Source organism: Acanthisitta chloris, unplaced genomic scaffold (assembly GCF_000695815.1).
Source record: "Acanthisitta chloris isolate BGI_N310 unplaced genomic scaffold, ASM69581v1 scaffold5887, whole genome shotgun sequence".
In the NCBI taxonomy this organism is placed as follows: Eukaryota; Metazoa; Chordata; class Aves; order Passeriformes; family Acanthisittidae; genus Acanthisitta; species Acanthisitta chloris.
Window position 1 is genome coordinate 25524 of NW_008681953.1, and position 14737 is coordinate 40260.

The 14737-nt window shown below is 39.6% G+C and overlaps 1 protein-coding gene across 1 annotated transcript in view; it reads left to right on the plus strand.

The window, feature by feature from the left end:
* The first annotated feature begins 1891 nt into the window (after positions 1-1891).
* CDC42SE2 (CDC42 small effector 2) overlaps positions 1892-14737 on the plus strand; it is a 29544-nt gene continuing 16698 nt past the window's right edge. The window contains exon 1 of the mRNA XM_009078289.1: positions 1892-1945. Coding sequence (XP_009076537.1) covers positions 1892-1945 — 54 coding nt within the window. The remainder of the gene's footprint in view (positions 1946-14737) is intronic.

The following is a 14737-nucleotide window of genomic DNA, read 5'->3' on the forward strand; positions in this document are numbered from 1 at the left end:
CATGAATCACTTCTATTCAAGTCCTCCTTGGCACGTGACAGTGTGATGTGCCAAATGGGAAGAGTGCATCCGCTCAAGCAGCATGTCTCTGCTCTAACTTTCAGTTCCACAGCTTGCAGGCAACAAAACCGCAGTAGCTTTTTGTTCAAAGTGAGACAGAACTGCACATTTTTCATATGCTAGCTCTTAAGGCCCTACCATTTATTTATATTTATTGTCTAGCTCTTTTGTCATTTCTCTACTATTAGCTGCTTTAGATGACTTGAACCTCTGTATATGCACCTGCATATAGGCATATGGGGGATTGCTTGAAGAAAGCTTTGGATTTAGTATTGGAGGGGTTCTGCTGTATTCTCTGTGTGAACATTGTAGACAGCAGTCCTGGAAAGTACCTGGCTAGTCGTGTGTGAGGAAAGTGTTAATGACATTTGCAGTGTGTATGCCTTAAACAAGCTCTTGGTGATGAAACTTGTTGCAGAAAACATCACAGGTGCCCATGTACCAACCGCAAAATAAACAGTTTCAGTTCTGGCTTTGCTGAGGCAGGACCAGCACTGATACTTGCCACCAAAGCATTCCCTTGTGGTGTTTCATATAACAAGTGAACAGTTGCATCAGTGCAAGAAGTGAGGGCACAAATAGGATGACTTCCAGAGTTAGACCCCCGACACCCACTGAATTAAGCCTGAGCATGCACAGTGGTGAAACCACTCCTGCTCTCTCATGCTAATGAGGAACTGAAAACCACTCCTCTTGCCTCCCACGCTAATGAGGAACTCTATAAAAGTGACTCAGGGAGCAGACCAGACGGGACCTCGCCGCCACAAAGAAGCCCAGGGTACTGAAGGACCAACTGGACACCACTGGATCCAGGTGGTGACTATCTTCTGCTCGCACTATCTCTCTCCCCCTTTCTCTCTTTCTCTTTCTCTCTTGTTTTCTCTCTCCCTTTTTTTCCTACACACTTAATTATTTGGTAGTGTTGAACTGGCATTTGTTCTCATCTGCACCTTAGTCTGGGTAGAGAACACTGAATCATAACATCGTGGGCACACAGTACAGTGACTTGGCACACATGCAGTAAATGAGAGACCTCTTTGCCTATGTGCTTGGCATGTAGAGAACTGGCCATTTTGCAAATTTCCATATACAGAAATTTATTTGTTTCCTCAGCATTTAGAAAAGCATGCCTTTGATTGACAGCTGTGTGACCAGGTTGAGGTTAAATACTCTTTAATCCTCATGCTGTGAATGGACTGGGTAACTTTTGCATTAAGAAATAATGTCAGTAGGTACAATTCCCTACAAAGTTTAAAGTGGTGTATGGGCAATTGTCACTTTCTAAAATGATGTTTGAAAAAAATCAAACTGAGATGATGCCAAAATTTTGGACACCAGTTCTTGATATCATTTCATCTAACCAAAGCTGGAATATAAGCCTCATACGGATTTATGGTGTATGTCTTTTCTCTAGTCACCGTAGAAATAAGCACATGACTTACTAGTGTCTCTTCAGTCTGTGGTTCAGGATATTACCAAGAAATCGGTGGTGTGGGTGGGCTCTCTGAGAGCATGAGATTATGTATAGTCTCTCTTTTGATGTAATGTACTTCTGGTTTCAGGTTCACATAACGCTAGGGACCAAAGAAGCGTACATAAAATTTCTGTGGTGCTGGGATCTACCTTCTGAAAGAAGACTCTAAAATAACTTTTTTGCCTTCAACTTGTTTGTCCTGGGACTGACTTGCTTTGGAAAAGAGCTCAACAGAAAAAAGGTTTTCACATTGGAACCATTATAAATAAACCTTTTTAAAGAACTTGCTACCTGCTAACACACATAGGAAGGTCGAGTCCTGCTTTTCATCTGTGTTTCTGCTTCAGACTGTAAACAATGAGTGTGTTTTGGTTGTGTTTCAACTGCTGCATTGCAGAACAGCCTCAGCCTGTAAGTATGAATATTGACACTGCATTGTTTTTATCTAATTAACTACAATGTTCACATTTTCTGGTTTTCTTATGGTTTATTTAAATTAGTGTTGTTTGGCCAAGCTTAGTGAGAATTAAGGAATTAAGTAATATCCTGCGTTGTTGGGAGCAAAAAAAGTCTGTACTAAATGGCTGTCATACAGATATTTCCCTGTCCTTAAGATCAAATCTATCTAAAGTCTTCAGAAAGAGCCTGTATTTGTTTGAGTCAAGGAGGAGGGGAAGGAAAGGGTGAGGAGGATGTAAACTATTCTAAAGTAAGTAACTTTTTAGTTTTTGCATTTCTCAGTGACAAGATTGGTCATTCATCCCTCTGTGCTATCATCTCATCCACTGCTACGTTTCAGTAAACTCTGCCAAATTGCCACTGCCATTGCTTGATAACAGAAGTTTAGAAAGCCTTTAGAAAGTTTTATCTTGCTGGCCTTCAGAGATGTCTGTAGTTTCTTTCTTAGGCCAAGAGATTCCTTGTCGCCTACACAAGAAATCTTATTTTCCTCCACTTTTTTTTTTGTTTTGTTTGTGTTCTGTCCATTTTTAACTTGCAAAGTTAATTTTTGGTCTGAGAAGCCTTTGGTCATGGTCTGGTGCACTCCCACCTGGTTTGGGCTGAAGCTCAGTACAGCTGAGCTTTTCAGTTTGCTTTGCATTTGCAGTAAAATGACTGCTCTGCTACAAGAGAATAAACTGTGCTCTCCTCCTTCTGGCTCCAAGCTGCTTTCTCTAGTTGATTAGTTGGTGTTTTGTTATTTGTCTCTCATTTAGTTTATTTCCATTTTGTGCTTTATCAAAGGGCTATTACAATTTTGTTGCATGCTATTCCATAAATATTTAAAGTGATTTGAAAAGTTTACTTAGTGTCTCTTTTTGATGTATAAAAGAGGATTAACAGATAGGTATGTAGAGTGGGGAGGCCTATCTTAAAATACAGGCAGAAAAAACCCTTCACATACAGCTCTATTTATCAACTGAACTGAATGCTGAATCCTACAGAAGACATAAATGGTCCTGACCCTGGTTACTTAAGGAAATTAACTGCTGAGGGATATTGTCAGCCCTAGCTTGCTTTCTAGAGAAGGAGTCACAGTTGCAGCCAAAGAGACAGCTAACACCCAATCCTTGCGACTCTTAAAACTTGAACACAATTAAGCAATGAAGCATTCAGTATGCCTAACAACTGCAGAAAAGTCACCCTTGGGAGGTAAGCACAGCAAGTAAGGTCTCTGCTACTGAAGAGGTCCTGGGCCAGGCTCCCTGTTCAGTACAGCAGTGCTGTACAAGTGCAGCTTCTGTCTTGAAATGTCTAAAACTCAGGCTCTCTTATTCATGAAAATTGATCAGCCTACTGCATTCAGTGAGCCTATGAAAGACTCTTGTGAAAGGTAACAAGTTTAGAGTGCCTTTAGATTTCAGAGTTGTGCTACTGAGTTACATATTGAGCTGCCAGGTCAGATGTTTCAAATTCTTTCTTTTTCCTGTTCAGTACTGTTGTTAGATGTAGCTTGAGGGAATATCTTATCAAAGGGAGCAGAGTTAAATAAGGAGCAAAATGCTAAGCTTTTATTTCTTAAACCTGATCTGCCTGTGCAGCTTTCAGCCTTATAGAGCTGCTTTGGGTTTTCTTGTACTTTTAAATTAGCCCCCTCATGTCTTAAAATATCTGGTGTTATATTCAAGCATTAGAGTGTTTAGAAAGAAAACAAAAAAGGCAGCAATTTTGTGTTTGTGTATAAATGTGTGAATAAAAATTAACTGAATATTTTATGATCCTTTACTATGGCTGGGAAATTTTTAGCTCTTCGTTAGCTGTATTGATGCTGTTTGCTTATTATAATGCCAGTTGATGACAGAGAAAATAGCTCTTGGGGGGGGTTGGAAACCAGAATTGCTCCAGCTCTCTGTTGATGAGAATGTGTCTTGCCATTATCAACATATTTGAAGGAGGATGTAATACCCTTTTATATCCACAGGATCCACAGAGCTCAGGCTTTCCGCTTAAACATGGTGAGGAAATAGATTATGCTATTTGTTGATCTGGACACCAGTGTTATAGCCATTGAATTGGTTGTTTCTCTTAAATCTCCAAATTTTTCAGTGAGAAGATACCTTCGAGAGCAAAAACCAGTATGAGTTAGTGACAAAGGGAGCTGCCACAAGAACTAATTGATACTGCCTGGAAAAAGTTGTTAGCTTTGCAACCACCCTTGGAAACTATGCTGAAGCATTTATGAAATTACAAAATCCAATGCACTTTTTTATCTTCTTTTTTTTCAGTGGAAGTTGAAGCTACAAAGCCCTAGTAATTTTTGTGTGTCTTAATTCTAATGCTTGGCAGTTCAGCTAGTTTTCCCCTATTCTGCTTTTCATGTCAGAGCTGGGGAGGTAGGCAAACGTGAAGGTTTAGAGGCATTTCTACTAGCTGCTAGAGGCAGAGGTAATCTGGACGTGGTCTGAGAGATGTGCACTTTCACTGGCACTACGTGGAAGTATGCTTTGTGTTAGTGAATAAAGAAGTCAGTCGTTGCCCTGAAGCTAAGTGTTCAGCCTTTTAGCTTTAACTGGTTTTGATATGAAAGGGAGTATTGAGAGTAGAAGCTTCCTCTGCTGCTATCTTACTGTATTTTTATCATAACTTTTCTGGAACAGATCTCAGATGTTCTCTTGGAGATAATTCTAGACCAATACGCAGCTCACAAAGTATGCCTTTTTAAGTGGCAGTTTTAAAGATCTCTGCCTTCACTTACATTTTCAATACCCAACATTAGCATTTCGCAATACTGAAAGTTTTCCTTTTTAAGACTGTTCCTCAAACCTTTGGTTCTGCAGTTCCTGTTATGACACTTACTTATGCATGATACCAAAGTCCCCATTGATTTATATTATAGCTATTTTTCACGTGTTCTCACAGATTCTGAATTTGTAAAATACCCATTAAGCCACAGACTTTAATACATGATCACTTGCTATGATTTTCTTGCCTCCATCTTCAGAGTGGCTTAGTTGATCACTTTAAAATGCTGACTTCTGTAATTCTGTGTAATATCTTGCCACAGAGTGAGGAGAATAGAAGAGTAGAGGTTAGGCAGGAAAGCTGAAGCTGTGAAGTATACTCTAATTCAGATTCAGGGAGTGATGACTTGCTGAGCCCATTGGGGTTTTTTGTTTTTCCAATAATTTTAGAGAGGTTTCTTTAGCTACTTGAGTGTATCCTCAAGAGAGCTGTAGTTTACTATAGCTGAGGAAACGTACCATATCTCTTTGTGTTTTCTCCCTCAAATAAATGTGTGACACTGAGTGATTTGTTGACAAGTCATGCTTCAAGAGTGACCGGACATCAAAAGGAATGAGGCTCACACAATTTTTTAAAATAGTTTTTAGCTACAATTATCTCTCATCTTGCAATTGTAAATTCAGCTTGTTCAGGCTCAGAAAATAGCGTGGGTTTATAATATGCTATCTTTAGCAGGCACAGGGGGTTTGTAATTGTTTGTTTCTCTTGCTTGTGGTACAACTTTTTCAGTGTGAACATAACTACCCTTTATGTTCTGCTTGCTGTTGTATCATAAAGGACCACCTAGGTCACAGTTTGTGTGTTTTGGTACTGAGATGCTCTCAAATCAGAGTATTTTAATTTTGCCTTAAGTTTGACGGGACTGTGTTATAGTTTATTTGTTTCTAACCTGTACAAGATGTTTTCAAGTTACTATTTGGCTGTCTTGCCTCTAGAGGCTGAGAAATAAGTCGGGGACAAATCATGATTTGTCTTTGTGCTGGTTTGAAAGCAAACCAGTGTGAGACTTCAAGTCAGAAGTACAATTTAATAGGAAAAAGAAAACAATAAATGCAACAGTACAAAAAGAAACCACTGACAGAGTCAGAAAGCAACCTGACACCCTGTCAGTCAGGGTGTTGGTAGTAGTCTGATGAAATGGTGGCTGCAGTCGTCCTGGAGTGATGGGTCTGTTGGAGCAGTGATCCTGTAGATTTGGTCTTCACCTGAAGGTCCAGTGGTAGCTCTTGTCCTCTGGTTATCCAGCAAAGGGCTCTGTGCTGGTCCAAACCCCAGATTATATCCATGTGGGAATGGTTGGCTCCCCCCCTTGGGGTGAAGCATCTCACAATGGGAGGATGTACTTCTGTGTCGTGCCTGGGTCCCTGACAGCCCATGAAACAGAGACAGCCCCTGATGGAGCCATCAGGGATGAGTAGGAGATCACTGCCCCACCTGCTTTAACAGCTTGTGGAGAGATAATAGAATACATACTATTGGTTGCACTCTACATTGTAACCTCTTCTAAGTTTGCTCAGACCAGCCCTTCTTTGCTGACGTATGGTGGCACTTCATGCTCTACTGCTCAGCCAGCTGGAGCTTTCCACTTCTGGAGCAGAGATGCAGAGCTCATCTCATCACAATGCACAGAAGGAAATACTGTTGCTTGTCAGAGTCTGCATTCCCTCTGGTTTACATTCATCTCTCTGAGGGGGATGTGGTGCAGCACAGAGCTTTGTAGTTTCACTTTGTGAAAAGAAGTTGTGACCTTTGAAAGCACTGTACTTAAAAACATTACCCATGAGCAGTGTGTCATGACTGCTGACTGCAGGTGAATGGTCTGGAATCTTGTAGCAGCCTCTTATACTGGCCTCAGACTGCTTTAAGCACAGGTTTAACTCTTGCCACGACTGAAACCCTCCAGTTATTCGTAGAGTCATGGAATCGACCTCTTCTGGTTGGCAGAGACCTCAAAGATCATCGAGTGCAACACTACTGCCGTTACTCGACCATGACACTAAGTGCCACATCCAGTCTCAAAGTTCTGCCACTGATGCTGAGTTCAGTTTTCTTGCAGTTCAGGCCTGACTCATTCAGAAGGTCAGTGTTGCTATCCTTGTGTTAGAGCTGGAAGATGTCAGGCAGGTTACTGGGAGTGCTGTATGGTGGTCCATCAGTGGCTTCAGAGCCTGTGACCATAAATGAGGAAAGAACAGAAAAATTGTTAGGACATATAAGATGATGTAATGGGTAGAGAAAAATTAATTAAATTTGAATAAAATGGAGGAAAATACTTCCAACAGGATTGATGAACAGATGTTAATTGGAGATTACACCAGAATGATGGAATTTTAGAGGCAATGTCACAATTAGGGTTTTTGAAAAGACAGTTGCATAAGCCATAGTTATTAATCTTTACCTCATTACATATATTTGCATCACGCTTGCCTTTTGGGGTGCTTTAGCCATTTTGTAACTGAAAAACTGATGCTCTTAGGAACACTTGGCTATGTTTGTCTGGGAACTGAAGTTGTGTGTCAAGGGAGTGTGTGATTTATACGAGGAAATTACTCTAATGACTCATCAAGTTCTTATAAATGTAGGGGGCTTACCAGCCAAAATCCACCTCAGGTAGATTTCTTGGAAGACTAGAGTAAAATTTATATGGGACAACATGTCCTATTTAACTCTGTTTGGAACAAATATTATTTTAAATACAGCTTGCTGTACTCCATGTAATTCCTAGGCTCTAGGATGGTGGTTAAATAGTGGATTACTGTTAAAATGAGGGAATAAATCCTGCTAGGCACATATTCCAAACAAATCTGCTGGAATATGTAAACACACATGCACATACATGCATGTCCTTGTATGTGAGACATTGGATTACTTGTGTTTGTGGTAGCTGCTTGGCATTGCTGAACTTGTAAAGGGAAGAGGAAATGCCAACACGAGCATAGGTGTGCTGATCTACAGTATAGCAGGCAAAAGAGCTTACAGAGCCTTTTATGCTCTATGGAAAAATATCAAATGCGTATTCTCCTTTTTTAACATCAGAGCTAAGCTTTGAAAATGAAATGCTTCTTGGGTTTGTAATGCAAAGAAAAGAAGATTTGGGGAGGATAGAATAAAGCTACAGTGTGTATACTTCAGAGAATAAAGAAACAAGACTTGCATGTAAAAGAGAACTGGGGCTACTTAATTATTGCTTTTAAAAACTATTTTAAAACCTGTCAAAGATTTCTAAGCCCATTGTGCTATGTGGATGTTTACTTCTCTGTAAGTTAACCGTGAAGACAGTGTAAACTGTAAAACACTCTGCAGCCAATGCTAGGCTGCTGCTGGTGAGAGTGAAGAGGTGAGTCAAGTGGCCATGGTGAAAGCAGAGTGAACTAAACCTGCTGCTGGAAGCCTACAGACAATGCAATCGGGACCTCTTTGTACTGTCCTACACCGACAGAAATAAAGCACATGCATGCATCTCAGGTCACTGAGATCCTGCTGCTCTTTTTAATTCAGGAAAAAAATGCCAGCATTTCATTGTTAAAGGAGATTAATGTTCCTACACAGAGAAGATAATGAAGAGGAAATTTACACCTTTTAATACATATGCACCTAGATTAAAATCAGGCAAGAAATTGACTGAGGTGTGAAGATAGATGTGTGTTAGCTGATTTAGTGGTTAAAGAACTGCAGGGTATGGGTTTTCTGTAGGCTACTACACTTAAGTTATTTTTATACATAGCAAAGACATTTTCTCTGATTGGTGAAAGTATTTGTTGGATGGTGGGTTGGATTTTGGTGTTTAGCTGATTTTTTGTATGTTTTGGTTGGGTTATTTTTGTGTGGTTGTGGGTTTTTTTTGTTTTGGGTTCTTGTGTGCATGTTTGGGGAATAATCTGTTGAATTACAGCAAAAAACAGCTGCCAGTGTATTTTTCTCAGTGCTTGCCTGGAATCCTGCTGACTGTGCTGGGATATTCTTGGATGTTGAGTAGTAGTTTTTATGAGGCATGCATATAAGCATCACAATTTTCTTTGAAGGCAGCACATCTTGGATGTTAATGCAAATGAAGCTTTCAGGGAAACAGTTGGAATGGCATAAAGATTTGGATTTCTCAATTTGTTCTAGCTAGATTATCAAATGGATTATGTTAATTCTGGATTACATATAATTTTTTTTATTTACTTGATGTTCATTGTAAACAGCTTTACCGTATCTAAAGAAATTATAATGCCAGAGGCGTTTCTGAAGTGACCAATATTCATGTGAAATAGCTGCTGAGGAACATCTGTGAGGACATCTTGATCATCCTTTGAAGACAGTAAAATTATTCTCCTTGTATGCTGCTGGTAGCATGTTCCGTATCACCAAAATCACAATATCTTTATATCTTTCTCACTGTCTCTGACCTTGACGCCAGTATAAGTACTGTTCACTCTGTTTGGTAAGAGAAAACAGAAGACCTTACATCAGTCTAATCTATCTCTATATAACAGAAAAAATAGTTAGGTACCCTACAGTACCTTACATAACAGTCTATGTAATTTAGTGTTCTAGAATGAGTCAGCTCACATTATTCCCCAGTGAAAATGAAAGAAAAGTGATAAAGGAAATTTTATTTGGATTTTATTTGGTTTTGGTGTGCTTGTAATTTTTGTCCAAAAAGGTAGACAAAGCTTTCCCCCAAACAGAACTCAAAAGCCTGTTTTATCATATAGCTATTTGTTGGTTGCTAAAATGTGCATCAAGTGATTGACTCCTATAAAGAATCACTGTTGAAAATAAGTAAAACTTCCAGTTGCCAGGTCTACAAACTCACTCTGGACTCAGAGAGTCAAGCTGAATATTTTTCCCACACTGGTGGAGTAAGTTTACCATGAACAATCCCTTTGCTTCAGCTCTCTGGAATTTATTAAAGAATTTGGTCATGCCCAAGAAGGAATAGAATTCAACTTAGGCTCTTAGCAATGTTGGCTCTGCAGGCATCGCAGGGGTATTACTGACAATTTATTTTTTATGACCAAACATAGCAGACACTTGTGTTTATAATGTGCAAGAGAAGAAATGATGCAGGATGCACTGACTGTGGTAGGGTTCATGCTGTTACTGTTCCCCAGATAAACAGCCACATCGAAGTTTTACACTGTGGTTTGTGCAAGTTTGTGTCATTTAGTTTCTTAAACAAAACCGAACTGTGTCTGTACAATTTTAGAACACCGAAGAGTGGTCAGAAAATGCAGCCTGCAGGGAAACAGTTGGAAGGGCAGAAAGATTTGGTTTTCTCAGTGTTTTTTCCTTAGTGATTCCCCAGGAGGGAGTGTTGAGTGTCTTGGTAATGCATGTGTCTTTCAGCTTCCTGATTTTTTTAATCTTTGTGGCTGGAAATCAAACACCTTTGTGCTGTTCTTAGTGGAGAATTTTATGTTTTCCCTCGAGTTTTAATGAATATTAGCTTAATAAATTTTACTTAAAATGTATTCACATTTTCAGTATAATATATTAAATTGAACTTTCAAGCTTAAGAAATTTTGTTTAAAATTATCTATTATGATGTTATAGCGAGAACCAGTCACTTCTGAAGCTGTAGTGCTTGGCTTTGCACAAAAGCAGCCAGCAAGGACATGAACTAGGTATACATTGTTTTGTTTGAAGGTAAGCTGTTTAAGCTACTGAAGAGCTACAGACATTCCCCTTTTTCAGGAGGTCTGTTGACATAGCCACTACAGATAATTTAAGACAAAGAAAGGTGAAGGAATAGCCAGAAGTTTAAAGTGGCAGGATTTCTTGGTACTACTCTGTTGTCTTCCGGCTGTGCAGCCTTTGTGATCCTTTATCAAGGTAACTTGTGCATGAATTGTTCTTTCTAGTCTGAAAAACCAGGAGCGTTTGGGTAAAGTTCCTTCCCGAATGGCTGTCAAATGACAAAGCTGACCAATACCTTTAGGGGACCAGGACAGAGGTTAAACTTACTGTAACAAGAAGCAGGGAGGGCTCCTGAGAAGTAAGCAGTGGGCTGTAAATGCCAATCACCTGAAGGATGAAATTTTCTCTAGCTATCTGTGCTTCATTCCTGTAGCCAGTGAAGAAAGGGACGTGGAGCAAACATCAGTGAGACAGCAGGACCACCAGTTTTCTGATTCTCAAATATATTTCTAATGTGCTTTTTACAGACATGTCAAGACAGAGGTTAAAGAGGCTCTGAGAAGCTCTCTCTAGAGTAACTTTAAAGTGACACCTGATATTTTGCAAGTTCTATGGTAGACAACTCAGATTCTGCCTATTAAAAGTGAGACCTTTCATGTTGATGCATTTCTTCTTGTCGTGAATTGCTCTGATGTAACGTACAGTTCTCTGTAGTGTGAAACTTAGACACAGTTGAGAAGCATGTGTCAATGTCTGTACAGGACAGCAGTTGTAGGTGGTCACTGTAATGCCTCTGTTCATGGGTATTCACAGAACTTCAGGGAAACTTGGTGAAATAGTGAAGCAAGGTTGAAGCATAAAAACCACACAGGAGATCTGGGAACAAAACTAACATCCTTCTAATTCTTTGTCTTGGTGGTGGGAGCATGTTTCTTAGTGGTGTAGCCTGATGACATTGTAGCACAGGGAACTCTTAAATAGGATTGAAATTGGGCATTTCTCGTGCTGTCGACCCAGTGGTTTTTTTTCTTACTGGCATAGCTGCTAGAGTCCATTGGAGACCTGTGTGTTGGTAGAGGATACCTGACACTCAGGCTATGAAACATAGAGTGGTGATGGTAATGTATTAGCTTAGTTGGTGGTGTTTTTCTTTAATTTAGGAACAATATATATTTTCCTATCAACAAGGTATGTCCTGTCATTTTACATATCATATGGTTCCATTTGCTGAAGAGTAAAAGGAAAAATGTTTATTATAAATAATCTACATTTGTTATATGCAACCAGTTTAGAAATTCCCAGCCTGCAGCTCTTTAGGAAGCCTGATTTTGCTTTCTATGCTTATTGCTTTTTCTCCTCTTCATTCTGACTAAGTGCCAGGGACTGTAAATGTGTAGCCAAAAGCCAGTGTTGGCTGTATCTTGGTTTTGATAGAAGCTGACCACACTTGTGGAACTGGGAAGCAGCTGCACTGAAGTTGCCAATAATGTATGAACCTGGAGAAACCTGAGAGATCTCCATGGTGCTCAGTGTTGCAATGCCAAACTCCCTGACTTGCTGATAAAGAACCATGCTTTTCTGTTCTTCCTGTCATAAGAAGTTCTGACATACAAATTTATTCTGGCAAGACCAGTAGATCTGATAGTAAGAAAGCTACTGTATTTCTTGGATTTCTACAGTGAATCCAACTTTGGAATTTACAGGACTGGGCTGAAGGAATGGTATGCAATGGTATGAGAAAGCATGGAAGACACAATAATCCAATAATAGAAATTCTGCTTTCACAGGAATAAATTTATCATAGATAACTTACTGTAGAAAACCTGCAACACAAGGAGGGATGGACTTGCCGCAGAAGTGGATTAGTAAGTAGAAAGATTTTTCTGAGCAGTATGAGCAGTCAACACCGTGTCTAAAAATGACTGTGTGATAATGTTTTTGATCCTATTTGTGAGTCCAGCAGGAAATTATGAATAGTGAATGTACCTGAAAATTTGTCTTCTGCAAAATTTGTGTGTCTTCCAGCTAGTGGAACGGTAAGGAGGTATTTCTGCTACTGCTCCTGAGTTCTTCTTTCAACAAGGTTGAATTTAGAAGAGTAGAATTTGACAGATAAATTAGGAGTATGGGGCACTTTCTGACTTGATGAAATTAAAATAATTAATAGTTGTTTACACTCAAGACCTGTGGAATTGTGGCATGCCTCAGCTAGACTATACAAAAGTGCATGTACTTGTTTGGAACTGGTATTGTCTTTTGATAGGACACTGGACAAGGCAGCAAGGATTCCTTTGTTTTGCCAAAGAAAGCAGAACACTCCTTGAAAGGGCTTCTTTTTCGTGTTCCTTGTTGTAACAAAATAGTTAGGCTTACAGTGCTCAACTAGTTTTCACTTACCGTGGCATTTTTTCTTTATTGTCTGTCTTTTGAACTTACAGGTTTGCAGTGGCACACTATGTTGCACTTTATTTGCTGCCCTGGTTTTGTTGGGACTTGTTAGTTAACTCCTGAACAACTTCCCTTCTGTACTTTGCTCGTATTTGCCACACTGCAGGCATAGGGTTTTGTGTTGCTGCTTGTGTCAGATACTATTCCGAATGTCAAAAGCTGAGCCGAAAGCTATTTTAAGTCTAAGCACAGCTGTTGATTTGGGCATTTCTTAAGAGCTGCTGGTAGAGCACTCTTCAGAGATACTTCTAGCCATGCTGTGTGTGGGCTTGGCATGTAAGCATCCCTAAAATATCTACTGGGTCATCCATTGCTAAATTGTCTTGGCTGCTTGTTGTATCCTCTTTTTTTAATTTTGTGTATAGTGGCATCATTTGCACATCCACTAGTGTGATCACCCTTCAAAAGAGTGACTGTTTTTCATAGTATGGAAAGAACATGGGAGGCTGTTCCTACTTCCCTTGTGTAGGTCCTGACTCCTTTTTGCCTTGGTATTTCAAGAGCAAGCAAATGCACACTGTCACATTATAATGTATTTTGGTATGCACTTTTCCGCTGACTTACCTAAAATGAACTCAATGAACAGATTTCCTACACTGACAGTTAAATTTGGAAGCTTTGCAGAAGTCTTCACAGAAGGAAGAAGTGGGATGGCCACTGAAGCAAATTCAGGATTCCAAGCTTATGCATGCTTCTCCCCCACTGCAAAACAGGGTATCCAAGGCCATGTGACAGCATTCATGTGCTGAGGCATGCCTTTGGGGGAGCAAGGAGAACCCAGAGGTAATGCTGAGTTCATTCAGGTGACAAATAACTTAGCAAGGAAATGCCAGTGGGAAGATCACCAGAAAGGTCAGCAGTCAGGACCTATCATAGACTGACACATGCAAAACAGTAATGGGATTACTTCCCTTGAAAAGGAATTTGTACAAAAAAAGAAAAAACATCTTCATTCAGAGCAAGTTCATTTTGATAAAACTTCACTGAGCTGGACTAGTACAGTACACATCAGAAAATCGGTCGAATATTTAGGTATTTAATTGCATATGTATATAAACAAACAAGAAGCTACTGCTATTTGGGCAAACTAATAAGTTCCTAAAATGATACAGAGGTATTTAAAAGTTGGTGAATTTACTGAGTGTGTTGATGCTTGAGGATATTAGTATTAAATATTGTGGCTTTGTTTTTGCCTGTGGCTCATGTATTAGAGCTTTCACTCATGAATTCTACTGCTAAAAAAATACCAGCACCATAATCATTGTCCAAGATCCATTGTCTCACAGTAAGGGAATGACTATGAATTGCATACAGAAGTTTTCTGAAAATACCACAGGTGGCTGGATTTATTGTCACAGTTAAAGGTAAATCACAGTGTGCAGGCTTGTGAGCACACATGACAACACTTTTAGAGCTATTACCTTCAGAGCAGTGGATGCTTTAACTAGCTGGTCTAGAGAAAGTGCTAGACTTACTAAGTGATTGGTTTTGCATGGTGAGTGTGACTGAGGATCCTGTATCTGACAGTGGCTATTATCTGTTTGGAGGTAATGTTTCAGTTTATTTTTTGTTCTTTTACTTTTCTGCTGTGGAGTCTGATATATGCATATCATTCTGACTTAGGAGATTGTACAGAGTATACATAGGAGTGCAGAAGGCTTGTATGTAATGCACCTGACACAGTATAGGTGTTTCCATCTAGATACAATGTGTGCACACACCTGCATATGCACAATATAAAAAACCTATTTAACTCTAGGAAGTCTTAGTACGGGATTTGCAGGCATGAAAGATAATTTCTTAACAACGCATCAGTACATAGTGTACTTAAGGACGCCCAAAGCTTTTGTTTGTGTTATAGCTGAGGGGTGAAGAGACATTCATTTG